At 57.1% G+C, this 27,428-nt stretch overlaps 1 protein-coding gene across 1 annotated transcript in view; it reads right to left on the bottom strand.

The window, feature by feature from the left end:
• The window catches only part of WIZ (WIZ zinc finger), a 62,143-nt gene extending 35,384 nt beyond the window's left edge, over positions 1 to 26,759 (bottom strand). Inside the window, 3 exon segments of the mRNA XM_037407086.1 lie at positions 17,139 to 17,593; positions 26,421 to 26,650; positions 26,652 to 26,759. Of these exon segments, the coding sequence (XP_037262983.1) occupies positions 17,139 to 17,593; positions 26,421 to 26,650; positions 26,652 to 26,759 (793 nt within the window).
• Between the last annotated feature and the right edge of the window lie 669 nt (positions 26,760 to 27,428).

Raw genomic sequence — 27,428 nt, 5'->3', positions numbered from 1 at the left:
AAAAGATGAAGCTCAGGGATGAGGTGCCTCATCTCCCCAGTCACCAAGGGCTGGAGAAGTCCCACTGAGGTGGAAAGGAGATGTTAAGTGTCTGGATGGAGCCACACCACAGCTTCGAATGCTTCCCTTTGGGTCTCCTGGGACAACATGGTCCCTCCAGCTTTTGTAGGACTTGCCAGGGCCACCAGAAAATGACACTAAATTTTTTTATCTCCCAAACCTTGGCTATCTGGACACCATCGTCTTCTCAGAAACAGCTCCGCAGCGACACGCTCTTTCTTTTCCAAGAAAGAGGCCAACCTGCAGGTCTGCGAGCCAAAGAACGGAGCCAGGACAAGACGCCTGCCCAGAGGAAGAGCCGCACCCTTCCATGACCAACGGAGCCAGGAAACATCCCCACAGCACCCCAGGGACCTCGGGGGGGGTCTCCACCGCGGTTTAAGCCACCGCAACCCAATGGTGAGGGCTCTGGAGACAAAGCAGGACCAACCATTCAAGGTAGAGAAGGAGAAGCATCACAGCAGCGTGAGACCCACCAGCACCCATGACCACAGAGGAAGTACAGAAGATGTGAAGGCCACTGGAAGAAAAAATGGGGTCAAAGACCCAATGGAGAAGGAAGCATCGAGGGGTTGCGCTGAAGAGTCTCCTGGAAAGCCTGAGCAGCCACCGGTGATGGTCCCATACCTGCTCCTGACCCCAAAGGGTGCATCAGAAAGGCTCCCAATGCAGAGGAGAACCAAGCAGCAAGACCCCGAGGGAAAAGAATGGGGGGGGGGGATCTTGTGCCAAAAATGCCAGAACTAATCCCAGGAATTGGAAGAGAGGTACGGCTGATCGACCACAACAGGATGAGAAGCTCGTTAGCTGGATGACGGATGACCTGCTGCGCTCAGCGATCACACGGGAGCTGTGAGTCACCAACGGTGTGGTTGGGTGTGTGTGTGTGTGTATAAACCACCACCAAAAAATAGAAGAAAAAAAGAAAAAAAAAAATATTCTATCTAGCTGTGGTTTGCAACCTGCAGTTCATGGACGACTTCAAGAAGCAGCGGCGAAAAGGCAGCTCGAACTCGCTCCGGAAAACTCTCTGGCAAATCTAACGATGCAGAAAAAAAAAAAAACAACAAACCCAAACACAAAACACCAAAACCCGCCTTGTTTCTCCCCCAAACTTGGCGCAGGACAGGGTGAAGGAGACCCCGCTGAGCCCCTGAGCACCGTGAGGCGTGAGCAGGATGAAATGAAACTGAAACAGGTGCGGGGAAGCGCTTCCACGGGGAAAACCAGCTCTTGTGCCGAGCAGCGTGGCGTGTTTAGCTTGGCACAGCCAAGCGGGAACCTGACACTTTCCCAGCAAAGAGCTTTGCTCTTATTTCCAGCCTCCCTGCACTCCTCGGCCAGAGGACACAAGTTCTACCTTGGGGTTTTCTTTATTTTTATTTTTATTTTTTTTTCCGGGTATCTAGAGCCCGTGGGATGTACTGAAGCCATGCCCTGCTCCCAGCCCCAGCGTGGGGGGCAGATGGCGGGGGGGGGGGGGGGGGGGGGGGGGATGCAGAGCCCAGATCCATCTGAAAAAATTCCAGGCGCTGGGAAGCAAAGCTTTGGGCTGCGTTTCCTCCAGGAGAAAGGCAAAAGCCGGTGGTACGAGCCTGAGAGCCAGGGCTGAGCGCTTGCTCCCGGGCTCCAGAGTGATGCAGGCTTCCCAAAATATTCCGAATACTCGTGTGATTCCAGGCTCCGGTGATATTTCCGAGGCTCCGGTGATATTTCCGAGGCTCCCGCAGAACCAGATGAGACTGTGGGGTAAGGGCAGACACCCAGCGCCCCGAACCTGGGGCTACGACCCCCATCAGGTTGGGAGGATGCTGCTGCTCCTTCCCCGACCACGCCTGGACCACTTGCACCAGAGATGCTCAGCCCACAGCACCAACCCCGTTCTAGCCCGGGGCGGCCATCTGAACCCAGAAACCTCCCACTCGGAGCCCAGAAAAAACTCAAAAAAACCCGGGAAAACCTCCAGAAAACAGCGCCGGGCTTTGGATGGGTTCGAGATGCAACGCCAGCTCCAAAACGCTGATTGCTCTCCTGTGCCTGCTGCAGGGATATGGCTCTGAAAAGCCGGGATATGGCCCTGAAAAGCCTCCTGACGCCCCCAAAAAAGCTTTTTTTCACAAGCTCTCCTTAACCATCCCTGCCCTGTACAGCCCTGAGCTGCTGGCACTGCACCCAGCCGTATCCCAGAGCATTTCCAGAGCCATATCCCAGTGCGTTTCCACAAGAGCTGGCTGGCTGGGGATGCTCCATAGAACCTGGCCATGCCTTCACCGCTTAAAGCCCTGGGGGCTCCCTGGCTGCACCCCCTGATCCGGCGGGATGGGATTGCAGTGGGTAGACACCCCCCCCCCCCCCCCCCCGCCCCCGGTCCCTCCAAGGGATGCTGGCTGCCTGTGGGTCCCACATCCAGCACCTGGTCCGTTCCCTGCACCAGGTTTTGCAGCACCTGCGCCTGCAGGGTATTTTCTACCCCCACGGGTTGTTCCCAGTTCTGCATTTCCCCCATTACCAACCCTTTTAAAAACAAAGACAAGCCAGACAGAGCACTGCCTGAGGGTGCCAGCCCTCCATTCAAGTCTTTTACCTGCAGCTAAGATCCCAAATGGAGCCTTTTCAGAGGCGATTCAGGCTGATCCTTGAAAACCTTTCATTTATTTTTATTTCCCTTAAAGAGTTATCAGGCCTCCATACAAATTCATCCTCTAGGTCCTGCTCCACTCCCTCCAGCTTTAAGCAAGATTTATGTGACCGGCGGCAGAAAGGCAGAAAAACTTTCCTCGTCAGCAGAGGAGACGTCCAGCATCTAATGAAAGAACAGTTTCTATCCAAGCTGCTTGAAAGGCATCCAGGCTCTGTTGCAAGCTCATCTTGTTTGGATCCATCTCTATTAAATTTCCAGCAGATTTCGGCTGCTCCCGTGAAAGTGGTAGTGTTTTTTTTACCAGCCATCAATGCAGGCAATTCACATCCACAACCCCTTTGCGCTCCTGGTCCCTCCAACTCCTGCGTCTTTCACCCCCCATCAACTTTTCCCTCCGTCTGCCAGCAAGTTTTGGCTTCCAAACGGTGGTTTAATCATCTAAAAAAGCAACGGCGGAGGAGCCCCGAGAAGCCACAAGGTCTTTGGTACTGCAATATTAGGAGAGAAGAGCCCCAAAGGCTGGTTTGGATGCTATAAGGCCACGGAGAAGACTCCTGAGGGATCTTTTCCTCGTTGTTCTTTGCTGTCAGCCCATAACGAGCTGTCCTTTCCAATCACAGAAACCCACCATCCACCGTGAAGATCTGGGAATACTTTGGAATCCCGATGGCGTACGTGCTGGAAGCGCTCTGGAGCACGCACGGCATCCATGGGCAAAGCCTTGCGGAGAGCCGACGCGTTCCCCAACGGAGCCAAGAGGATGGATTCGGTCCTTGGTGCCAGCGCGGGGTCTCGGGGCCACCTTGGCGCGACAGGGCAGCGCTGGATGGTTTTGCCCGGTAGCATCTCGCCGTCCACGCAGGAACGTGCCAGGCTCCAGTAATGCAGGGACAGAGCCCAAAAAGCTGCTGAGATCCTTCCTCCACCCAACCATCCTACACAGAGAAGGGCTGGGGGCTCCTAAACACCCCAGGGTGGAAAAGGAGCACTCTGGCCCCGGGATGAGAGAGAAAAGACCGGCTGCCAGCAATGCTTGCTGGAAAATAGGGATAAAATGAGAATATTTTCAGTCCCTACCCAGGGCTCGGACGTCTCAGAAGGGACAGTCCAGCACAAACCAACCAGAAACACTTTCCCCAGCTCCTCCGTCCTTAAACTAATCCTTTTTTTTTGACATCTGGGTGTCTTTGATGGCCAAGCCCCAGAAGTCTCTTCCCACGGATACAGACATTTTTGGGAGACGGCAAGAAAAGGAAGAATTTTAACCACACAGACAACCCAAAACTCCAGGAAAGCACCAGACAAGAGGGCTACGAGTGGGACAAAAAAGCTGTTGGGGAGGAAGAAAAGCACCTCCTCAGCTCCACGTTGCACCCTAGAGACAAATCCAAGTGGGGTAGGGGCTACCAGCTCCCCTCCAACAAGGACACCACGCTTCCGCGGCAAGAAGGTCTGTCTTGAGCCCAGCTAGGTTCCCCAAAACCACAAAGCACCAGCTGGCATGACCCCAGTGTGTCCCAACAAAAGGACGAAGAACCTCATGTGTTGCAAGAGACCCACAAGGATCATCGAGCCCAACTCCAGATGCCACACGGGGCAACCTACACATTAAACCCTGTATCTAAGAGCGTTCTCCAAACTCTTCTTGGACACCAGCAGGCTTGGAGCCATGACCTCATCCCTGGGGAGCTTGTTCCATGGAAAACTCTTTCCCAATGGCCAGTCTGAACTTCCCTTGATGCCACTTTAAGTTGGTCCCTCACGTCCTATCGCCAGGCACCTGGGAGAGGAGATCAGCACCTCCGTCCCCGTTGGCCATCACAAGGAAGCTGGAGGCAGCGATAAGGTCCCTCCTCAGCCTCCTCATCCCCAGGCTGACCGACCCTGATGGCCTCAGCCACTCCTCCCAAGGTTCTGCTTGAGTCCTTCCACCATCTCTGTTGCCCTCTCTGATGTTCTTCTGTCCTCCTTAAAATGGTGGAGCTCCAAAGCACCCACAACACTCAAGGTCAGGTCACACCAAGATGTGGGACAACCACGACTTTCAGTTTGCTCCAATGTGCCTAATGCACCCCAGGGTATGGGTGGCCCTTTTGGCCATGAGGCCACATGGTTGACTCCTGTTGACCTTCCCGTGGGCCAAAAGCCCCAGCTCCCTCTCAGCAGGGCTGTGCTCCAGCCTCTTGCCCCCAGATCTACACCTGTATCCCAGATGACACCATCCCAGGTGCAGAACCTGGGATATTGTCCTTTTCCAGTGCCATACAGCTGGGGACTGCCCAGTGCCGATCTATTGAGACTTCTCCACGAGGCCTCTCTACCTTCCAGGGAGTCAACAGCTTCTCCTAATTTAGCATTACCAACAAAATTCCTGAGTGTGCCCTCAACTCCTACATCCACGTCATCGATAAAAACATTGAAGAGAGAAAAAACCCTGGAGAACACCACTAGTGACCAGCCACCGGCCAGATGTTGCCCCGTTGACTGTAACTTTGAGCTTGACCCTTCAAGCCAACTGTTCACCCGAGGCGTTTTGGGCTGGTCTAGGTGCCTGCTGGATGTCTTCTCCAGGAGCATCCTCCTGGAGTATCAAAAGTTTCACTAAAATCCCCCCAAACTACATCCGCTGCCTTCCCTTTGTCCGTAACCTCGTCACCAAAGGATACCCCGTTTGGAAGAGGTAACTTTCCCTCCATGAACCCACACTGGCTTTGACTGATGCCTGCACCGTCTTTCAAGCGTTTTCCACGAACTCCCAGAAAAACCTTCTCCATAATTTCACCAGGCACCAAAGTGAGACCAACAGGTAATTACAGGGTCATCGTTCCTGTCCCTCTTGGGAACAGGAGTAACATCTGCTGGCTTCCACTTGACTGGGACCTCTCCAGCGTCCCAAGACCCTTGAGAAAGGACACCAAGGTCTGACAATGGCATCGTCCAACTCTCCCGGGACAAATCCCACCCAGCCACGCAGACTCACGTGCACGCCGCTGCTGCAGCAAATCCCACACAAGTTCAAAGTCAACTGGGAGACTGTCACCCCCCCTACTCGTGGTCCTCCAGCCATGGGTTCCACAGGGTCCCAGGGCGCATCGCTGGCGTTAAAGCCAAGGGTGAAGGAGGAATGAAACGTCTCTGCCTTATCTCCATCTCTATTTATGAGGCGACTGGCATCATCAAGTAACAAACTAATGTTTTCCTTAGTCCTTTTGCTGCTAACACCCTTTTAAAAAAAAAAAAATTAATTATTTTTTTATTATTCACCACAGTACCGGCCAGACGTGGTGTTGCAGGAGACACGGTGCAAACACAACTTTCATTTTCTCAGCAGCAGCAAACTCCAGAGAAGGATGAACGTGGCCTCACACCGAAGCATTAGCTCATTTCTGCTGGGCTTGGGAGAAGGTTACGGCATCTCCATCCCCAGCTTGACCCAGCAGCACTTTGCTTTTGCAGAAGGGGTCATTGCCACAGCCACTTATCCCTGAAGAGCTTTTATCCCCCTGATATCGAGGAGAATTAAAAAGAAAAAAAAAAAACATTAAAAAAAAAAACAACCACCAAAACAAACCCAGATTTGGCCACTTGCTGAGGTTTTTGAGGTATCTGGCAGCCTAGACTGAGCAGGAGAGCAGCGTGGGCTGTAGGATGGAAGCAAGCCACCCCAAAAAACCCCAACCCAGCAGCCACGACGCATTGACACCTCGCTTCCCCCAGTCCAAACTTGGCTTTTCGTGGCCAAAAGCCAAGTTTGCACCAGCACAGAACGTCTCCCTCCCCAGAAATGCCCAGTGGAGAAGAAAGACTGGGCCACGTCCTACTTTAGGAGGCGGCAGGAGAATCCACGGCTCTGCCCGGTGTTGCCCCTGGCTTATTTTTAAACCGTGGCCCGGTTAAGCACGAGGGACGGCACAGGGGGGAGAGAGGCTGCTTGGGGGGTGCTGGATTCAGGAGGTTATTTATAGACACCGAAAGACAGGCACGGCAGGTGCTCCATGCCTTGGACCACCGTGAGCGAGCACGGGTGCGAAACCTTCTCCCAGCACCCAGGAGGAACAGCCAGCACCAGCCAGGACCCCTCCTCACCACACTTGGCCCACTCAGGACCACAGCTTTGGGTTATCAGGGACCACCCACGGCAAGAAAACACCTGGAAGGACACTCACCCTGGTGTCTCGACGGCACATTTGAGGAGCACGTCACGACCCACCTTCCCATCCCATCGGAACGCCAGTGTGCTCACGAGCGACCACCCTTGCGCTGCCACCAAACCCTCATTCTGGGGGTCACCCATGGCATGGGTGGAAAGCTACTAACCCCAAAAGTCTTTGGGAAGAGATTCCCAGCAGAGAGCTGTGTCGGAGGAGACGTAGCATAGGTTTTTTGGGGTTTTTTCCATGCAAATGTAGGGTTTCCAACTGTACTCCACATCCCAGCTCCAGCTAAGCCCTGCCTGTTGTCTTGGCCTCAAGTATTCAATTATTTATTTGCTAGGCAACAATATGACATCTTTCCTGGCACCGTTCGCAGGCTGAGGCTGACGAAGCAGTTAATTAGCCAGGAAGGTTACCAGGACTGTGAGCTCAACCTCCCAGTTAAAGAAAAGTCGAAAGCCAACAGCTCAAACTCAACCCACCACCAGCGAGGAAGGAGGCAACGTTGGAAAAGAACCACAATTTTGGGGGTAGCCCCTGGCCCACGCAAGAAACCTCGGAAAAGGTCACTGGATGTGAGCCCCAGGGATTGTCCCAAAGAGTTAAAGTGAGACCAGCAAGAGCTGCACCTCCGTTGGGTGGCTGGTCTCATGACTCGCCTATCTTTTCTGGATGGAGTTCAAAGGCAGGTCATAAAAAAAAAAAAAATTAAAAAAACCCCCAAAAAACGGCCCAGCAGTTGGCAAACACACCTTGGGATGGGCTACACGTGAGCTGCTCCACTCCAGGAAAAGGTTTAAAGGCACCTGGAGCTCTCTGCTCAAGCCAAGAGTAAATCAAAGCATGATTTCCTACACCCAAGCACTTCTTCGCACGGGGACCCCCCACCTTGCGAGAACAACACGTTTTCCCCCCAAAACACCCCGAAAACTCACTCTGATGCTTCACAATTAAAACTAAGACAGTGCCACGAGGTCTTGCCACCGAAGCACAGATCCAGGACAAAACTCCAGCTCTGCCAGGGCTGAGTATACTTTGACCTCCTCATCTTGTTAATTGTATTTTCCAGGTTCCCCTTCACAACTGCTCCGGCTCTTTGCGCTCCCGCCTCTCATCCGCAAGTCCCTACCCCTGAGCCAAGTCGGCCAGATGCTCTTTGGAACGACGACGGAGGAGACGATGGGGAAGAGGTGGGGTAGACGACGATGGAGATTGGGAAGAGGTGGGGTAGACGGCAGCATCTCAAGACCCTCCTACACGCTGCTCCACGACAAAGAATTTAAGACTTGGTTAAGGCAGAGTTGAAGGGTTAGGCTTATAAACCACATGAATATCTACCAGAAGACGATAAGGACCAATTTCTTGGGGTTTTTGTTTGGTTTTTTTTTTGGTGTCTCCCTGGGCACGTGGCTGCACCAACACTGGCCGTGGCAGCTCGGACTGAGACACACAGACTCAAGCAACAGTTGAGCAACGGTAGAAATGGCTCTTCAAAACCCAGTTTAGGGGACCAACCCTCCTGCCGTGGTGGCCCCCAACGCCGCTTCCCCTCCTCCATCCCTTCCCTCGTAGCTGTCGGTGGCCACGAAATGAGCCCGATGCCAGTGCCGCGCTCGGGGACAGGGTGACACCACGAAAGGCTGCGGTGAAATGACGTTAAACCATTATTTTGTGCAATTTCCCAACACCAGTTCTCCACCTCGGGCATGTGCAGGATCCTTTACCTTCCCTGGGGGACAGCAGTCCACCCCAGCCACCAAATGCCACCAGTTTGGCACCTCTTCAGCCAAGCCACCAACCCCCCCCCCCCCAGGGGTGTTTCATGCTTTGAGGTCCTTCCCACTGGCTCCCAGTGCTACAAATCACGCATCCTAAAAATCATCTTTCTCCAGCTGCTCCCACCGTGGCACCAGGTGGGTGCTGCCCCTCCGGGTTGCAGGTACTTTTTCAATATTTTATTTTTCACTATTTTAACATCAAATTGCGATCAGACCACGCACATCCACTCAGCATCATCCAGGTTAATGCAAAACAAAATCAACTTATTTATCGCCAGACTGGCCATGCTCAAACACTGGCGAGATCTCCGGATGAGCATTGCATGGCTCAAAAATGACAATTATTGAGGATTTTTTTTTAGCGGTGGATCTGTCTGGATCAGCTCAGCAGCGTGCAGATCCTGGCCGAGCTTTACCAAGCCCCTCCGGCCACGTCCGTGTCATGGTGGGGAGCAGAGCGACGCGCCGGCTCCACCCCCAACCTGACACCCCACAATTTGTGGCTGTCTCCCCGTTCCACTCCAAATCCAACACTGGTTCAGGGCCCTGCAAAGCAGCCAGGAAAGAAAACAAACAAAAAAAAATTTGGCCGTTTGCAACAATTTTTGATGCCTGCTACCCAACGTCAGCAGCACACAGCCCTTCGTGACGTCTTGCACCGCCAGGTTATCTGGAACATCTCCATCTCCAAATCCTCATGGCACAATCCAGGAAAAAAGAAAAACAAAACAAAACAAAACAAAACACCACCATACAGCCTAAATCCAGCTTTTCCAGCACCTGAAGGGTTCAATCCAGCATGAGCGGGAGGCTGAGCCCAATGGCCAAAGGATCCAGCTGGGGCATCCCTGGATCCAGACATCCACCTGCCACCGGGATTTATGGATTCCTACCGCACAACCGACCCCCGCCACCGCTGGGCTTTTCCAGCTGCTCCCTCCTTATCTCCATCCGCTCCGCTGTGGTTCGGTTACTCAAGCACCGTGCAAACTTTGCTCTTCCAAATCAAAGAAAAAACACCTTTGGCCTCTTCCCTGCTCCCGCTTCCCTGCTCCCATCTCTTCTGAAAGGAAAAGCAGGATTTTCGGGAGAAGGAAGGAGGTTGGGAGAGTCGTTCAGCCTTCATCCGCCGCTTCCCACGTGGAGGATGAGCATGGTTTTGGAGGGACAGTCACCCCCTACCCAGAGGGGCTCCGGGGTGGGTGAGGAGCTGGATAACGTGGCAACGTGGATCAGGAGCCAGCCTGACCCAGGGTGATTTGTCACTGGTGCCACCGACCCCCACAAAAAAATCAGGACATTTCATCCCAGTGATTCCCTCATCCCATCAGATCCCTGTGGCACCTTCTGCTCAGCCTGGAGAGCAACTCCCGTTCCGCAGGATGCCCCTGCCGTGTCTAACGAGCTTTGCTTTAGTAATGACACGGTGGTGACGCCTCAGAGGCCAGGACCGAGGACATCCACACGGACATGCTCCATGAGTACCCAAAAGATGACGCCGCGGGGCTCCCACCATCCCCAATCCTGCTGGATTTATCCCCATTTTGCAAGAGGAGCCAATTGCACAGCCTGGATCCCTCCCCCTCTACAGCAGCAGGATTTTGCCAGGAGTGCAAGGGGAAACTGAGTCACAGATGGAGCCATGCAGCTTGAGATTATTCTCTTTTAAGATAAATTAAGCCAGACGTCACCCTCCGGGCAGCGGCACCACAAACCCAGGCTCTTCTCAGCACCACGGAATGGGATGCGGCCAAAGAGATGAGCACCGTTAATCCCCAGCAGCAATTAAAACCCAAAATTACTGCCAACTGGAGAACGGGTTGTCCCCAAACCACTCCAGGCTGGAAACACAGATGGGGACAACATCCCAACACACACAGCACCAGCGACTGTCACACCCCGGCGGCTGATTTCTTGCCATTTAATTACTTTCCAAGAGAATATTCCGACAGAAAAAGAAAATAATACTACCTACAACCTACAGCCCCATGGGAGCAGTGAGCGCCCAGCTGCTGCGACAAGCCAGTGCCTTCCCCCAGGATCGTTCCCTGGGCACGGAGCCCACCTCCACCTCCCAAACGCAGTGTCCTGCCCCTCGATTTCCCGATGGGAATTGGAAAACACAGCTCTGAGCATCCTCCTCCGGGCTTCTCAACGTGACTCTGGGCTCCAGCGGGCTCTTGAGCTTCATTCCCGTAGGGGTAAAAAAAACACAAAAAAAAAAAAAACCAAAAACCCAACCCGTATATAAAATAATTGGATCGTGCACGTGGACGTTGGAGTGGGGAGGGGATCTCCAAGCGTCGGGATCAGCCTTTCCCGCGAGCGATCTCAACTTTGAGAGCTCCTTAACGGTGCTGGGAGGAATGAATTAAAAGAGGCTCTTGGCCCGTGACAGCGGTTCTTGCAAGTCAGGACCGGAGGGGGAAGGGAAGAGGGATGAAGAGGGGACACAGAAGAAGGGATTAAAAAGAAAGGAGAAGGCGGGGGGGGAGGAAAAAATTAAATAGGTGGAGAAACAAAAGGGACACGGAGGTGGGACAAGGCTGAGCCTCAGCCCCTGCCACATGCAGTCCATCTTGGGCATTGTCCTCGCTGTCAGACCTGTATAAATTAAACCCCGACGCGTGAGCACCTCCCCTACCTCCCTTCCCCGGCATCGGCATCGTCTCTTCTTCAATGGGGCAAGAAGAAAAAAAAAACCAAAAAAACCAAAAAAAAATGAACAAAAAAAAGTCTGTAAAAACTTCTCCATCTCCAGCAGCCGCACCACCTGATGCTGCGAACACTTGAGCATCCCTGCGGAAGCTCGAAGGAGTGATGTCCCCCCAAGGGGGGGGGGGGGGGGGGGGGGGGGGGGGGGTCAGGATGGGGCGGGGGTTGTTCCTGCTAGAAACCCCCTGCCAAGAGGACAAGGTGGCACAGGGTGCTGTGCTGAACAAGCCTGTGGGCTTTGGTTCTCTGCCAGCCCTTTTGCATCGCATCCCCGAAAAAGACATGGTGGATTTATTTAGTCACCTGGCTCCTAAAGAAAAAAAAATATATAAAAAATAAAAATAAAATAAAAAAATCCCTGCTGCTTTTTTCTCCCCTGAGCTAGAAACAACCCCAAACCAAACGGAAAATGCCTTCCCCGCAATTGCAATCAAAATAACCATAAAAAGCTCTAAATTGGGAATAAATGATGCTGTGGCTGGGTTTCACCGCCTGCAGCACGGGAAAGCCCTGAGATGCCCGTCACGGCGGGTCAATTAAAGCAATTTGGGATGAAAACGCTCCTTTTTAGCTAAAGCACACAAGCTGTTTGTACCTGAACTGGGCGTTTTCCCAGTGGTCCCAGTTTGGCACCTGGTGGAACCTCACAGCATGCATCAGTTCAGGCTTTCCCATCCGCTCCCACGACAGATAAAATCCAACGCCAAGGCCGACACCGGGGATATTAAAATATTGAGACCGAATCAAACCTCATCTCTGATGCAATTAGAAGCGGACGCTGATCCTGCTCCAGCAAATCAATAAATTATAAGGTGTAAAAAGAGAAGATTTAGTTAAATCAAGAGGTATCTGGCAGCTGCCGCGCCGGGAGCAGCACGTTTCAGGTCAATAATGACATGCCAGGACCGCAAATGCTATTTCCCTTCGTCAAGTGATCTCTTATTAAATCAATGTTTCGCCTTGATTAATTTGGGTAATTAATACAGCAGCTCTGGGATGGAGGGCACCGGTGGGGGCACGAGCCCACGGCGCTGACTTGCTACAGGGCTTCAGGGCTCTGCCACCCACCCAGTGTGGCGAGCACGTGTTGGGGACCTTGTGGCACTGCGTGATGCCACGGGGACCACAGTGACACCCCACGTTGTCACAGCACCCCCAAAGCGGGGTATCCCTGTGTTAGGGACCTTGGTGACACCGCACACTGCTACACTGGGGACCTTGGTGACACCACGCATGGCCACAGCATCCCCAGAGCATCCTGCTGTCCCTGAATCAGGACCTTGGTGACACCCCACAGTGCCACAGCATCACCACAGCGGTGGTGTCCTGCATCAGGGACCTTGGTGACACCCCACAGTGCCCACAGCATCCCAACAGCGGGGTGTCCCTGCATCAGGGACCTTGGTGACACCCCACAGTGCCACAGCATCCCCACAGCGGGGTGTCCCTGCATCAGGGACCTTGGTGACACCCCACAGTGCCACAGCATCCCCACAGCGGGGTGTCCCTGCATCAGGGACCTTGGTGACACCCCACAGTGCCCACAGCATCCCCAGAGCATCCTGCTGTCCCTGCATCAGGGACCTTGGTGACACCCCACAGTGCCAAGCATCCCCCAGCGGGGTGTCCTGCATCGGGGACCTTGGTGACACCCCACAGTGCCCACAGCATCCCCACAGCGGGGTGTCCCTGCATCGGGGACCTTGGTGACACCCCACAGTGCCCACAGCATCCCCACAGCGGGGTGTCCCTGCATCGGGTGACCTGGTGACACCCCACAGTGCCCACAGCATCCCCAGAGCATCCTGCTGTCCCTGCATCAGGGACCTTGGTGACACCCCACAGTGCCACAGCATCCCCACAGCGGGGTGTCCCTGCATCAGGGACCTTGGTGACACCCCACAGTGCCACAGCATCCCACAGCGGGTGTCCCTGCATCGGGGACCTTGGTGACACCACGTGCTGCTACATGGGGGACATTGGTGACACCGCTCACTGCTCCAACAGGGACTGTAGTGACACCCCACGTTGTCACAGCACCCCCAGAGCAGGGTGTCCCTGTGTTAGGGACCTTGGTGACACCATGCACGGCCACAGCATCTCCAGAGCATCCTGCTGTCCCTGCATTGGGGACCTTGGTGACACCAGGACTGTAGTAACACCCCACACCGCCACCGCAGGACATCCCCAAACTGGGGACCCCAGTGACACCCCACACTGCCACAGCAGGATGTCCCCAAATCGGGGACCCCACAGCATCCCCCCCAGCGCTGGGAGGAGCTGGGTACCACCCCCCCCCCCCCCGTGAAGCCATGACCCCAACCCCCGTCCCCTCCCCCAAATCCCCCCCCCCCCCCACTGCCGGAGCCCCTCACCTGCACAGACACCCCCGACCTCGTGCTCCATCACCCCTGGGACGTGGGGGGACCAGTGGGGGGGTGGGGGGGCACAGTCCCAAACGGCCACGATGCTGTCAGCATGGCGAGGGGGAAAGAACCCAGCAACAGCGAAGAAGAACACCCCCCCCCCCGCCCCCCCACTGATACTGGATGGGCCCCCCCCCAGCCCCCCACCCCGGTGCGGGTTGATAAGGGCACCAGCGATTCAGGAAACCGCAGCCTGGAGATAAAGGCTGAGCCATGTGGATCCTGCTCGGAGGGAGGGGGGGGGGTCCTACAGGGAACCAGCACCCCTGCATCATGCTGGGGGCGGGGCGGGGGGGATGACACAGGACTGAACCCCAGAATAGGAAGGGGGTGAAGGCTGGAGCATCTCTGGCCCCGTCACTGACGCCCCCCCCCCCCCCCCCCCCCCCCAAGAAATTACCCAAAATGCTTCCGAGGAGCCCCCGTGATGTGCAATAATCCCGGTGAGCAGCCCCAACACCCCCCCCCAAGAGAGCCAGGAGAGGAGGGGAGCCCACCAAAAAGCCCCCAGAAGGGTCTTGGTGGAACGTGCCCCCCCCCCCCCAGCCAAAACTAGGGTGACGGTTCAGGGACCACGAGCGGGGATGGGAAAACCTCTCAACCGGGCAGAATGGGGCAGCACCCCGCTTTTCTCCACCATCCTTCGTGGGTTGCATTCTGCCCCTTTGCTGGGACCAGCTCAGCACCCTCCGGCACGCCAGCAGGACACCCCACTGCTGTGGGGGATGCCGCACGCGGAGGGCACCCCAAAAGCCACCCCACCGGTGGGGACATGTCCCCCAGCCGTCACCTGCCGACCCCTCCGGCAGCACCGTGGACTCTGCTCAGAACCAAAAACCTCCCGGCAGCTGCCGGAGCCACCTCCGGCTCATGGCCACCAGCACTCGGCAGATGCCGGGATAATTCCATTTCATTGTTGAAGGCCACGGAAAAGCCCCCAAACCTTGAGTGGGGCAGCAGGGCGAGCATTTGTGTGGGGTCTTCCCACCCCACGGGGCCCATAGACCTTCACCCCTATTTTGGGGCATTTTGGGGCCATTTTCACCTTGGGGTGTCGAGCTGGGAAGCGGTGCTGGTGGCCTGCACCCCCTGAAGTCTGTCCATGAGCAAGGCTGGAGCACCCCGGGACCCCAGCTGAGCCCCACCACCCATTCCCATCCAGGCTGGACAGCCAACTGGGGACGTTCTCCTTCTCCTGACACAGCACTCCCTACTTTTGGGGGCATCAACTCCCTCCTTTCAACGTACCCGTCAACCCCCTGGGGTTAACTTTCCACCCGTTGACCACAGTGGTGGAACAAAGAGCTGAAAAGCTTCCCAGATGCCACCAGGTCCTTTTCCCACCCACCTTGTGGTGGGGAAATAACAGCCAGAGTCACCGAGCAGGTTGCCTGGGGCAAGAGATAAGGTTTTAAGTCAACTGGTGTTTGCAGAGATGGGCAAACCTGTCCCGGGGCCGAAAAAAGAATTGCAGCTGGCGACTCCACCCTGGCGACTCCACCGTTGTCACCACTTTCAGAGGAGGGAAAAAGCCACCCACAGGCCAGGGGACAAGCAACGGGGCAAGTCACTGGCCAGTGGTGGGATCCATGGCCATCATCCACCTTGTCTCCCAGTGAGGAGCCAGGGATGGGGAAGAACGGGAGGGTTGCACCGGCATGGTTCAGGTAGGACTCAGGATGGCAGAGGCACCTGACCAGTGCTTGGCATGGAGTTGATGGAGAAGGTGAGGCAGGAGAGGGTTAATCCTCCCCAGCAGGTAGGGGACAGGTGCTGGACAACCAGGGATTTAGGGACAATCTGCAGCAACCGACCAGGAATTGGCCAGGAACTGGCCGGACAGCCGCATCCAAAGCGTTACACTCAACATCTCAATGTTCAAGTGGAAACCAGTTGACAAGTGGAGTCCCTCGAGGGTCTGTACTGGGCCCAGTGCCATTTGACAGCTCCGCCACCAACACGGATCGAGCACACCTGCAGGTTTGTGGGTCACACCGAACCGAGCGGACACCTCGAGGGAAGGGATGTCACCTAGGAGGACCAGCCAGCGTGACTTCTCGATGGGACACAAACCTTGTGAAGTTGAAGGAGGCCAAATGCAAGGGTGGGGGCAACCCCCAGCACCACAAACTGGTGGGCTGGGAGCAGCCCCGTGGAGAAAAACATGTTGGAGGAGGCCCAGAGGAGGCCACGAAGCTGGAGCACCTCTCCCATGAGGAAAGGCTGCTGGACTTGGGGTTGTCCAGCCTGGAGAAGCAAAGGCTTTGAGGATACCTTCTCACAGCCCTTCCACACACAAAGGGGGCTTATAAGAACGACTTTCATACCAAGACCTGTAGGACAAGGGGCAAGGGTTTTAAACTGGAAGAGAATAAATTTAGATGGGACGTAAGGAAGAAGTGTTTTATGATGAGGCAGCGAGATGCTGGATCTGGTTGCCCGGAGAAGCTGGGGATGCCCCATGGCTGGAAGTGTTCAAGATCGGGTCACACGGGGCTTTGAGCAGCCTGGTCTAGCGGAAGGTGTCCCTGCCCACAGCCACAGTTGGGCTGGATGATCTTTGTAGATCCCTTCCAACCCTACCCATTCCATGACAACACCCTCAACCATCCAAGAGCCCTCGGAGGAGAGTTTCTCCAGAGCCACGCCAAGGATGGACCCATCAGGGTCTCCCATGAGCAAAGAAGATCCCCCAGGCCAAAACAGGACATCCCCTGCAAGAGCACCCAGCATGGACGGGGGGGATTTCACAACGCCAAGGGTGTCCCAGTACAGCTCCACACCAGCACTGGGGAACAACCGGTCCCTGCTGGAGCTCCTTGTCCCCCACCACCCTCATGAATTCGGCCAGGCCAGGCCAGGCAGCACGGCTTTGCTCTGCTCAGCGAGGTCACGGCTTCACCAGCAACACCGAAACCGCGCGGGTCACCACTGTGGCACCAGTCCCCACAACGACACGCAGCCACCTCGCACAGGGATGGACAAATCATCCCTACTAGGGGACACCTTTGGTTTGGGGTCCCAACGCTGTGCTGGAGGAGATGAGGGGTCTCCAAAAAGCCACTGGCTTGACCCACCGCCGGGTTTTGTGCTGGTTTGTGGTGCTGAGGCCGGGTGACGGCACAACGGCCGAGGGTTGTTATCCTCCCTTCCCCCAAAACCACGTGTTTCTCACCGTGCCGTGGTTCCCGTTTCACCTCAAGACGCCGAGAACTGGGGAACATCAACACCAAGAGAACCTCACCGCAAGCCACCCCGGCACGACCAACCGAACCAACCCGAGCGCCACCAGCCACGCACGAAGCACCAGGAGATGTCCCCATCCCCCAAAAAGCCACCCCAACGGCGCCAACTGGGGACTTACCGGCCACGTCGTGCGCTTCCAGGGCCACGTCAGGCTCTTGGCGGGAGAGTGACGAGAAGAAGTTGGGGTCCTCTTGCAACGGGCGCAGCTCAGCGCCGGAGGGTCCCTTCCCCTCCCTGCTCATCGTCGCCAGATCATCCACGGCGTAGAAAGCATCTTCCTCAAGCTCCGTCTCTGTTTCGACCGACGTCCCAGATAAAACTGGGTTCTCCAGGGGTTTTTTTGCGTCTTGAAGGAAAGCAGCTCTTCGTTCTTCGCCTTGGGGGCACTCAAGGGCAGGAAAAGTCTCTTCGTTTGGCTCCGGTGTCATTAACAGGGCTCTGCCTCCATCTCCTTGGCGCTCTGAGAAATTAGGGACAGCTTTCTCCATCCCTCGCCGATTGTGCTGTGTCACTTGGCAAAAAGTACCGCGCCGGCACTCAGGAGGGTTGGTGGCCAGGGACTGCCGGCAAAATCTACAAGAAATAAAAAGAGGAGAAAATGAGAAAAAAAAAATAAAAATAAAGAGGCTTCGTTTTGCCGACGCGGAGGAGAAACGGCTGCGTGCCAGAAAACCCAACGGTCTCGGTGCCCTCCCCATGGTCACCAAAGCTCTCCGCATACCCAAACTGGGCAGGACATCAGGGTCCATCACTCTCCCCTTTGCAAAAATTGGCGTTGCCAGTAGCTGCTGCGGCGTAAGGTTCCTGCTGGAGTCGAGGGACCCCAAAAAGTGCTGGTTTTCCTCGACAGAAAACTATTTTTTTTTCCCCTCTGTGCTGCGATTAGCCAGGGGAACGGCATCCCGCCGCACACGCCCCAGAAAACCCCGTCGCCCTCAAATTGATTATTTATCCCCCCAAAAAAATTCAATGTACAGGGAAAGCTAACGGTTTGCACCCCTGGGAGCTCTGCTCTGTGGGCGGCTGCCCCAAAATCGGGGGGGGCAGCCCCCAAAACTAGGGCGCGGGGGAGATTTTGGGATGCTGCCCTACATCCTTCTCCCTGGAGGAACTCCAGAGGATAGAACAGGGGAGTACTATCATACTGGGGGACCCCTGAAGGGTTGGGGGGACCCCCCTGAAGGCCAACCAGGTACTGGCCACCCAAGTGTGGATCCCCCCCAAAACCAACCCATCACCCTAAAACCACCTTTCTACCACCCAGCACTGCTACAGCCGCTGGTTAATGGGTGGAAAAAAATAAAATGGGAAAAAAAAGAAAAAAAAAAAGAAAAGAAAAAAAAAAGTGCTCCAGATCCTGATCTCTGCAGGGCAGGTTGAATCCTGACCAGGGGCGGGTGGAGAAGCGGAAAAATAGGTGGAAAGAGGCGCTAAAAGCCAGGCTTATCGGCTCCACCAGAGGATAAAGGCACAGGAGGAGAGCGAAGGAGCTAAATTTACCCTGGTGAGGAAGGAGAAGGCAGAGAAGAGACTATAAATACCTTCAAGGTAAAGAATGCAAATGAAGAGGGAATTATTCGAGCTGGCACAAGCTGTTTCCCCACCCCGGGGCCAAGGGAGGAGAGTGATGGAGCAAACCCCAATGCCCAGCGGCCACCCCGGAGCAGCCGGTGCCAGTCGCTTCCCCGGGGAACGATGCCCGGAGCCAGGGTGGGCGAGTTTGCCATTAAGAAAGGAAAACAGAAATTCAATTAAATACATTAAAAATGTTGGCTCTGCGTGCCGGTCTTTCATCCAGGAGGATCGGTTGCTCCGGCTGGCGTTGGTTTGTACGGGTATTGCTCTGGCATCACCCCAAAACGGTACCCGACGGCCGCGCCGTGCCAGCGGGATGCTCTCGCCCCCGAAGAGGGGCACCGCTCCGAGGCTTCCCCCAAATCCAAGGGAGTTTTTTTAGGGGGGAAGCAAACCCCAAATTTGGGGACGTTTAGGAGTTTGCCACGGTGTTGGCTGGGCGCTGGTGAGCCGGGAGGAGGGATGCTCCACCGGGATGAAGCCACCTGCTCTCCCCAACACCAGCTCACCGGAGGGAAGTAGCGGATCGTGGCATCACCCGTAACTGGTTTAAATCCAGTGGGACACGCACATCATCCCCTTTCCACCCCATCCCCCATTGCGCCATGGTGGCTCATCCATCCTGCTGGCAAGAAGCATCGAAGAACCTGGTGTGGTGCCAGCAGGATGGGAGCCCGGCAGCCGGCACGGCACCGGCGTTTCTCCCAGGGTTTCCCGGCGTGCTGTCAAAAAGCGAGGAGTTACCCCAAAACGTGTCACCCCGCTGCAGGGAAATGAAAATACACGGCAGAGCTGGTAGGGGACAAGATGGGCCAGATGGCAGCCCCGTGGGTCTGGCGGGGTAAAGCCATCGTGGAGTTTTCCCTTTTTCCTTGCAGCCGCATCTCAGCTGGGCTGGAGACCCCGGCACATCCCCGAGCCAAGGGGGATCCGTCCGGGCAAGAACGGGGGAAAAAAACCAAACAAAAAAACCCCACAAACACACCAAAAACGGGTTTATTTTTAAAAACTGCAGTTCTGGGGGTGTGTGGGACAGAATCTGGCATCCCACTGGGAGCTGCTGCCTCCTTTCCCTGGTGGTAAAGCTCAGCATCCCCTTGGCACGGTGCTCAGCCCAAACCTTTGCTCAGCGAAACGTGTCTCGCCGTGGCCGGGCCAAACCCCCCCCCCCCCGCTGGGAATGACGCCAAATTCCCCACCCCAGCATCGCGCTCAGCATCACCCACCAGCACCCCAAACCCCACCAGCACCAGCCAGCGCAGACGGGCGATAGGGACACACCACGCCAGTGCCATGTCCCCCACCTTGCTCACCAAAAAAAAACAACAAAAAACCACCACCAGATTTTTGGGGGGAAGTTTTCCCTTTTATCCTTCCCAAAACATGGATGCATCTCTCTGCCATGCCAGCGGCGCTCCCTAAAAACCCAATATTCTCCCTCAAAACCCGCCTGGGTGTTTTTAAGCTCACCGGGGGGGGGGAGGGGGGCGGGGAAAGGGGGAGATTTATTTTTTTCCCTGGCTTGCTCTGCGCCAGCACCCTAAAAAAACCCAAGCACTCACCATAAAGTTGAAAAAGCCTCTTCCCAAGCTCCGCTCGCTTCCCAAGCTTTGCTGGCTTCAAGGGTGGGAGCTGGACTGCTCAAACCCTTCCCCCAGCCCATCGCCCCAGAGCCATGCAAAGGCGGAGCAGGATTGGGACAATTTAAATGCTAAACCGGTTAAGTGGGGACAATCGCTGCCTTCCCTGGAAGTCAAGAGGAAGGGGCCTTTCCCCAGGCCAAACGGCTCCCGGCAGAGGTTCCCCTGCAGAAGACTTTGGCCTCGTGGGTTTTGGGCTTCTTGGGGTGTATTTTTGGGTTTTTCGTGTGATTTCTCCCCCCCCCCCCCCCCCCACGGCTGGAAGAGCACAACCACCACGCAGGAGCCCAGCGCTGCTTCCTTCCCCTTCCGTGGGGTTCACGGCCAAGGGTGCGGGGTCTGGCACACTCACGCCACGTAATTTTTTTTTTTTTCTTTGCATGTTCTTTTTCTTCCCCAAACGAAACCTGTGGCACCCACGGTGCAGAACAGCACCGTTATTTCCTGCTCCGTGCCAGCTTGCGGCCAAGCACATGGGACCTGGCAACTCCAGGTGCGCTCGAGTCGGGAAAAACTACAGCCACGTGTGGGTTTTTTTCCCCCCACTTGTTGATATTCCCCCTCCCGCATGTTGATTTTTCCCCCCCCTACCTGGTAGAAACCCGTGGCAAAGCAGAGCCACAAGGCAGGAGAACGGCACTGGTGTTTCCCCCATCACGCTGGGTCACCTCCAAGTGCATGGGTCCAGCACGCTTGAGTCGGGAAAACTGCAGCCATGTGTGGTTCTTTTCCCCCTGCATGTTGTTTGTTTTTGGTTTTGTGTTGGTTTTTTTTTTTTTTCTTATTTTTCCCCTACCTGGTAGAAACTTGTAGCACAGCAGAGCCACGATACAGGAGAATGGTGCCGGTGTTTCCCCCCACTATACCAGGTCGCAGCCAAGTGCACGGGTCCAGCACGCTCCAGTCGTGCGTGAGTCAGGAAAACTGGAAATCTACAGCCATGTGTGGTTATTTTCCCCCCGCTTGTTGGAGGTTTTTTTTATTGTCTTTTTTTTTTTTTTATTTTATTTTATTTTCCCCTACCTGGCAAAAACCTGTGGCAGAGCAGAGCCACACCACAGGAGAACGGGCACCGGTTTTTCCCCCACCACGCTGGGTCACAGCCAAGCACACAGGTCTGGCACGCTCCAGGTGCGCTCGCGCTCGAGTCAGGAAAACTACAGCTATGTGTTTAGGTTTTTTTCCCCTGGCATGTTTTTTTTTTTTTTTTTCTCCTACCTGGTAGAAACCTGTGGCACGGCAGAGCCACGATGCAGGAGAATGGCACCGGTTTTTCCCCCACCATGTCAGGTCACAGCCAAGTGCACGGGTCTGGCACGCTCGAGTCAGGAAAACTACAGCCATGTGGTTTGTTTTTTTTTCCCTGGCATGAGTTTGGGTTTTTTTTCCCCCTACCTGGTAGAAACCTGTGGCAGAAGCAGAGCCACGATACAGGAAAAGGGCACCGGTCTTTCCCCCACCACGCTGGGTCGCAGCCAAGCACACAGGTCTGGCACGCTCCAGGTGCACTCAAGTCGGGAAGACTACAGCTATGTTTGGTGGTTTTTCCCCTGGCATGTTTGTTTTTGTTTTTTTTTTTTTCCCCCTACCTGGTAGAAACCTGTGGCACAGCAGAGCCACAACACAGAACGGCGCCGGTTTTTCCCCCACCACGTCGGGTCATAGCCAAGTGCACGGGTCCGGCACACTCCCAGCACGTTTGAGTCGGGAAAACTACAGCCACGTGTGGGTTTTTGCCCCTGCTTGTTGTTTTTTTTCCCCCCCTACCTGGTAGAAACCTGTGGCAAAGCAGAGCCACGATACCGCAGAATGGTGCCGGTTCTTCCCCCACCACACTGGATGCCAAGTGCACACGTTCAGTACGCTCAAGTCGGGAAAACTACAGCCATGCGGGTTTTTTTTCCCCCTGCATGCTTTTTTGGTTTTTTCCCCCCCCCTCTACCTGGCAGAAACCTGTGGCACAGCAGAGCCACAATACAGGAGAACGGCGCCGGTTTTTCCTCCACCACGTCGGGTCATAGCCAAGTGCACAGGTCTGGCACGCTCCCGGCACACTTGAGTCGGGAAAACTATAGCCATGTGTGGGGTTTCTGTGGCTTTTTTTTCCCCCCTGCATGGTTTTTTTTTTATTTTCCCCTACCTGGTAGAAACCTTTGGCACAGCAGAGCCACAATGCAGGAGAACAGCTCCGGTTTTTCCCCCCACCACGCTGGATGCCAAGCGCACAGGTCCAGCACGGTCAAATCGGAAAAACTACATTCATGTGGGGTTTTTTTTTCCCCCTGGCATGGGGTTTTTTTTTCCCCCTACCTGGTAGAAACTTGTGGCAAAGCAGAGCCACAATGCAGGAGAAGGGCGCCGGCGTTTCCCTCACCACGTTGGGTCACATCCAAGCGCACAGGTCCAGCACATTCCCAGTGCGCTCAAGTCAGGAAAACTACAGTCATGTGTGGGTTTTTTTTCCCCCTGCATGTTGTTTTTTACCCCCCTGTATGTTATTTTTTCCCCCCTACCTGGTAGAAACCTGTGGCACAGCAGAGCCACGATGCAGGAGAACGGCACTGGTGTTTCCCCCACCACGCTGGATGCCAAGCGCACAGGTTCGGCATGATCAAATCAGAAAAACTACAGCCATGTGGTTTGTTTTTTTTCCCCCCTCTGCATATTGTTTTGTTTGTGGGGGGTTTTTTGTTTTGTTTTTTTGGTGTGGGGTTTTTTTCGCCTACCTGGTAGAAACCTGTGGCACAGCAGAGCCACGATGCAGGAGAACGGCGCCGGTTTTTTCCCCCATCACACCCAAGCGCACGGGTCCAGCACGCTCCCGGTGCACCCAAGCCAGGCAGGCTACAACGGGTGTTCTCTCCCTACATCTTTTCTCCCCCCGTGTTTTCTCCCCACATTTTGATTTTCCATCCCCAAGAGCAACACAGGATGACGGCACCAGGTTTTTTCCCTCCTCCGTGCCAGTTCACGGCCAAGCGCACAGCACCCAGCACGCTCAGCTCCAGCTGCATGGGGATTTCCCCCGCGCCCCCCCCCCCCCCCCCCCCGTGGTTTTTATTCTTCACGTGGCAGAGCAGAATCATCGTTGACAAGGATGGCACCAATATTTTTACCCCTCTGGACCCAGGTCATGGCAAAGCCCGCAGCACCCAGCATGGTCCCGGTGGCTTTTCCTCCTCCATTCCAGGTCGCAGCACCTTCCCAGCACACCACATCCCACATGCTCCTGGCTCCTTCCACGTCGGATTTCCCCCTCCCCCCCCCATGGGGTTTGGGTTTTTTTCTTTTTTGTTTTTCCCCTCCGTGGCACACCAAAGCCCCAACGCAGGAGGACAGCGCCAGTTTTTCCCCCTCCAGACCAGGTCACAGCCAAGCTCACGGGGTCCCGCACGCTCCCAGCACCCTTAAACTGGGCAGGTTGTGGCTACACGATTTTTCCCCAATTTATATTTTTTTTCTCCCCTCAAATAGCGGAGCAGAGTCACAATACAGGACGACAGCACCGGTTTTCACCCCCTGCACCAGCTCCCAGCCCAGCACACGACACCCCGTGCGTTCCCAGTGTGCTCAAGCTAGGCAGGCTCCAGCTGCATTTTTTTTTTTTTTTTCCCTCCCCCAGGTTGTTTTCTTTCCTCGCTGGCAGAAATCCATCAGGATAGAGGAGGACAGCACCACTTTTTCCCCCTCCGTGTCAGGTCATGGCCAAGCTCGCAGGGTCCAGCTCGCTCCCAGCACGCTTGAACCCGGCAAATTCCAGCCACGTGGGGTGTTTATTTTTTTGTTTGGGTTTTTTTTTTTCCTCCCCCACCCCGTGTAGTTTCTTCTTCCTGGTGGAGCGGAGTTGTAACGCCGGAAGACGGTGCCCGTTTTTCCTCTTCCGTGCCGGGATAACACCGGTGCGCCCGCACCAACGCCGCGGACGGATGAAACGCTTTGTACCCACCAAGTCCAACTCCGAAAAGGAGCAAGCGCTCTGCATTTTGGGGTGAGAGGAATTCAGGGAGGATCTGGGAAGCTCCAAGGGTCCAAGTTGCGATCCCGGAGGATTTCCCTCCATGAGGAATGCTCAGTCAATCGGGGATGTTCCTCCCCGCCGTTAATGAGCTCATTTAGCAGAGAAGTGGCTTTCCCCCCCCCCCCCATCGCAGAGCTGGAAGGAGAAAAAGAGCTCCCAGGGGGATGTGTCCTCCTTTTCTGCTCCAACGGTCGCAAATCCCACGCCGAGGGGGTTTGTTGCGATCTCGAATCCTGCGCCGAGGGGGTTTGTTGCGATCTGGGACCTCACCGGTGCTGGGATCCTGAAGGAATCTGGCTGCAGGGTGGTCGGTGCTGCCACAGAGGGATTTCACAGCATCAAGCAGAGGCGATGGGGAACACCAGCTCCTCCAAACGACACACCGAGGGCGGAAATCCAGCGTTGAGTGGCACCGGGATGCGCCAAAAGCTGCTCCAAGCGGCACTGGGACGAGCTAGGATGAGACAAAAGCCATTCCAAGTGGCACCGGGACGAGCCAAAAGCTGCTCCGAGCGGCACCGGGATGAGCTGGGATGCACCAAAAGCCGCTCCGAGTGGCACTGGGATGCACCGGGACGCGCCAAAAGCTGCTCCGAGTGGCACTGGGATGCACCGGGACAAGCTGGGATGAGCCAAAAACTGCTCTGAGAAGCACCGGGATATGCTGGAATGAGCTAAAAGTTGCTCCGATTGGCACTGGGATGCACTGGGACGAGCCAAGAGCTGCTCCAGGCGGCACCGGAACGCGCCAAAAGCCGCTCCGAGTGGCACCGGGACGAGCTGGGATGAGGCGGGACGAGCTGGGATGAGCCAAAAGCTGCTCTGAGAGGCACCGGGATATGCTGGGATGCACCAAAAGCTGCTCCGATTGGTACTGGGATGCACCGGGACGAGCCAAAAGCTGCTCCAGGCGGCACCGGGATGCACCAGGACGAGCCAAAAGCCGCTCCGAGCGCCGGCAGCACTGCTCTTGTTTTCACGCCACGCGGCAGCGGTGCCAACCGGGCACGGAGCCCACTCCCCACCAGCAACGTGCTGGGGAAACGGGAATTCCCAGCATCGTGCCAAAACTCACCGCCGAGCCCACCGGCACCGCCGAGCCCCACTGTGGGGGCTGAAGACCGTGGAGCTGGCGGCCCCGGTACCCCCCTGCCGGCTCCAACGCCACCCCGGCTGCCGGAGGGGGTCGAGGAAAAGCTCCTGGCGCAGATCGGGGGGTCACCGGCACAGATCCGGGGGGTCACCGGCGCTGCCGGCTCGTTTCACCCCGGTTAACGGGCTTGGCAGAGGTCGAGCTCCGGGAACCGGCACGTGGGGAGCCGCAGGGAAACGTTACCGGGGGTCCGGATCAGTCCCCTCCTCGGCAGAGACCCCCCTCCCCAGGCGGCAGAGACCCCCCCTCCCCACATCCCCCAGGCACCAGAGACCCCTCGTCGGCACAGACCCTCGTCCCACCGCTGCTCAGGCACCAGGGACCCCTCCTCGGCAGAGACCCCCCCTCCCCAGGCACCAGGGACCCCTCCTCGGCAGAGACCCCCCCCCCCAGGCACCAGGGACCCCTCCTCGGCAGAGACCCCCCTCCCCAGGCACCAGGGACCCCTCCTCGGCAGAGACACCCCCCCCCAGGCACCAGGGACCCCTCCTCGGCAGAGACCCCCCTTCCCACACCGCTCAGGCACCAGGGTCCCCTCATCTGCACACACACACCCCCCTCCCCAAATACCCCGAGGCACCAGAGACCCCTCCTCAGCACACACACCCCCTCCCCACGCTCGTCGGACGCCTGGCCGCCCCCCCCCTCCCCAAACACCCACCCGACCGTCTGGGTCCCCTCCTCAGCACAGACCCACCCCCCCACGCCCCTCCCCAAATGCTCCCCCCGGCCGCCTGGGTGCCCCCTATCACCACACACACACGCCCCCCCCCCCCGGGCCGCCGGGCTCCGGGCCCGCCCTTCCCCCCCCTCGCCCCCCCCGGTTACCTCAGCCCCTGCCGCCCCCCCTGGGCGCCCCCACCCCGCGTTTCAGCACCCCGGACGGGGCCGGTAAGAGGAGGGGGATGTCAGTCTCCCCTCCCCTCCCCCCCCACCCCCCCCGTGGGTGTCCCCCCCCGGTAGCGGCTTGCTTTGTCTTCCACCGGGTCGACCCCCCCAGTCCGGGGCACTCACCCTGCCGGCCCCCCGGGGCCGGGCCCGCCGGGCTGCTCCCCGTCAGCGCCGCCGCTGCTGCACCCGCCGCCACCTGCCCGGCTCCGGCCTCCACCGCAGCTGCCGCGCCGGGGACATGGTCCCTTTAAATCCCCCCCCGGGGCCCCGGCCGGTCCCCCCGCCGCCGCCGCCGCCGCCGCCGCCGCCGCCGCCGCCTCCTGCGCCGCTCCGGCCGCTCCCCCGCCCCCCCTCCCGGCGGCGGGGCCTGACTACGTCACGCCGCGCGCGACCAGGCCGCCGCCGACATCTTGGGGGCGGCGAACGGGGTCCCAGCGCCGCCTCCGCCGCCGCCGCCGCCATGTTGGCTCGCGCCGCCCCCCCGCCCCCCACGCCGCGCGCCCGTCCGCCCCGGCGGTGCGGCCGCCGCCGCCCTCCGCCCTCCGCTCGCCCCGGGCCGCGCGGCGCGCTCTGATGACGTATGCAGCCCCGCGCCGCCGCCATCTTGGGAGTGGCGGGATGAGGCGGGGCAGGGGGAGGCGGCGCAGCGACCTTCCAGGAGGGCGGGGGAGAGGCGGCGGCGCGGGTATTGCGTCATCAGAGAGCGACGGCGGCGCCGCGGCGCCATCTTGGGGGGGGCGGAGAGGGAAGGTCTGGCCGCTCTGGGAAGGGGCGGCCCTGAGGGGACCCCGCGGGGACCCCTGGCCCTGCCCCGAGGGGCCACCGTGGCCTTGTCGTCCCCAAAGTGTCCCCGTGGCCCTGCCCCGAGGCGGCCCTGTGGCCCTGCTGTCCCCAAGTGGTCCCCGTGGCCCTGTTGTCCCCAAAGTGTCCCCGTGGCCCTGCCCCGAGGGGGCCCTGCGGCCCTGCTGTCCCCAAGGGGAACCCGTGGCCCTGTTGTGCCCAAAGTGTCCCCATGGCCCTGTTGTCCCCAAAGGGACCCAGTGGCCTTGCTGTCTCCGAGGGGACCATGTGGCCCTGCTGTCCTTGAGGGGACTCTGTGGCCCTGTCCCTAGGGATCCCTGTGGCCCTGTC

This window comes from Falco rusticolus, chromosome 13 (genome assembly GCF_015220075.1).
Source record: "Falco rusticolus isolate bFalRus1 chromosome 13, bFalRus1.pri, whole genome shotgun sequence".
In the NCBI taxonomy this organism is placed as follows: Eukaryota; Metazoa; Chordata; class Aves; order Falconiformes; family Falconidae; genus Falco; species Falco rusticolus.
The sequence above is the reverse complement of the archived record's forward strand: the minus strand, read 5'-3'. Positions and strand labels throughout refer to the sequence as shown.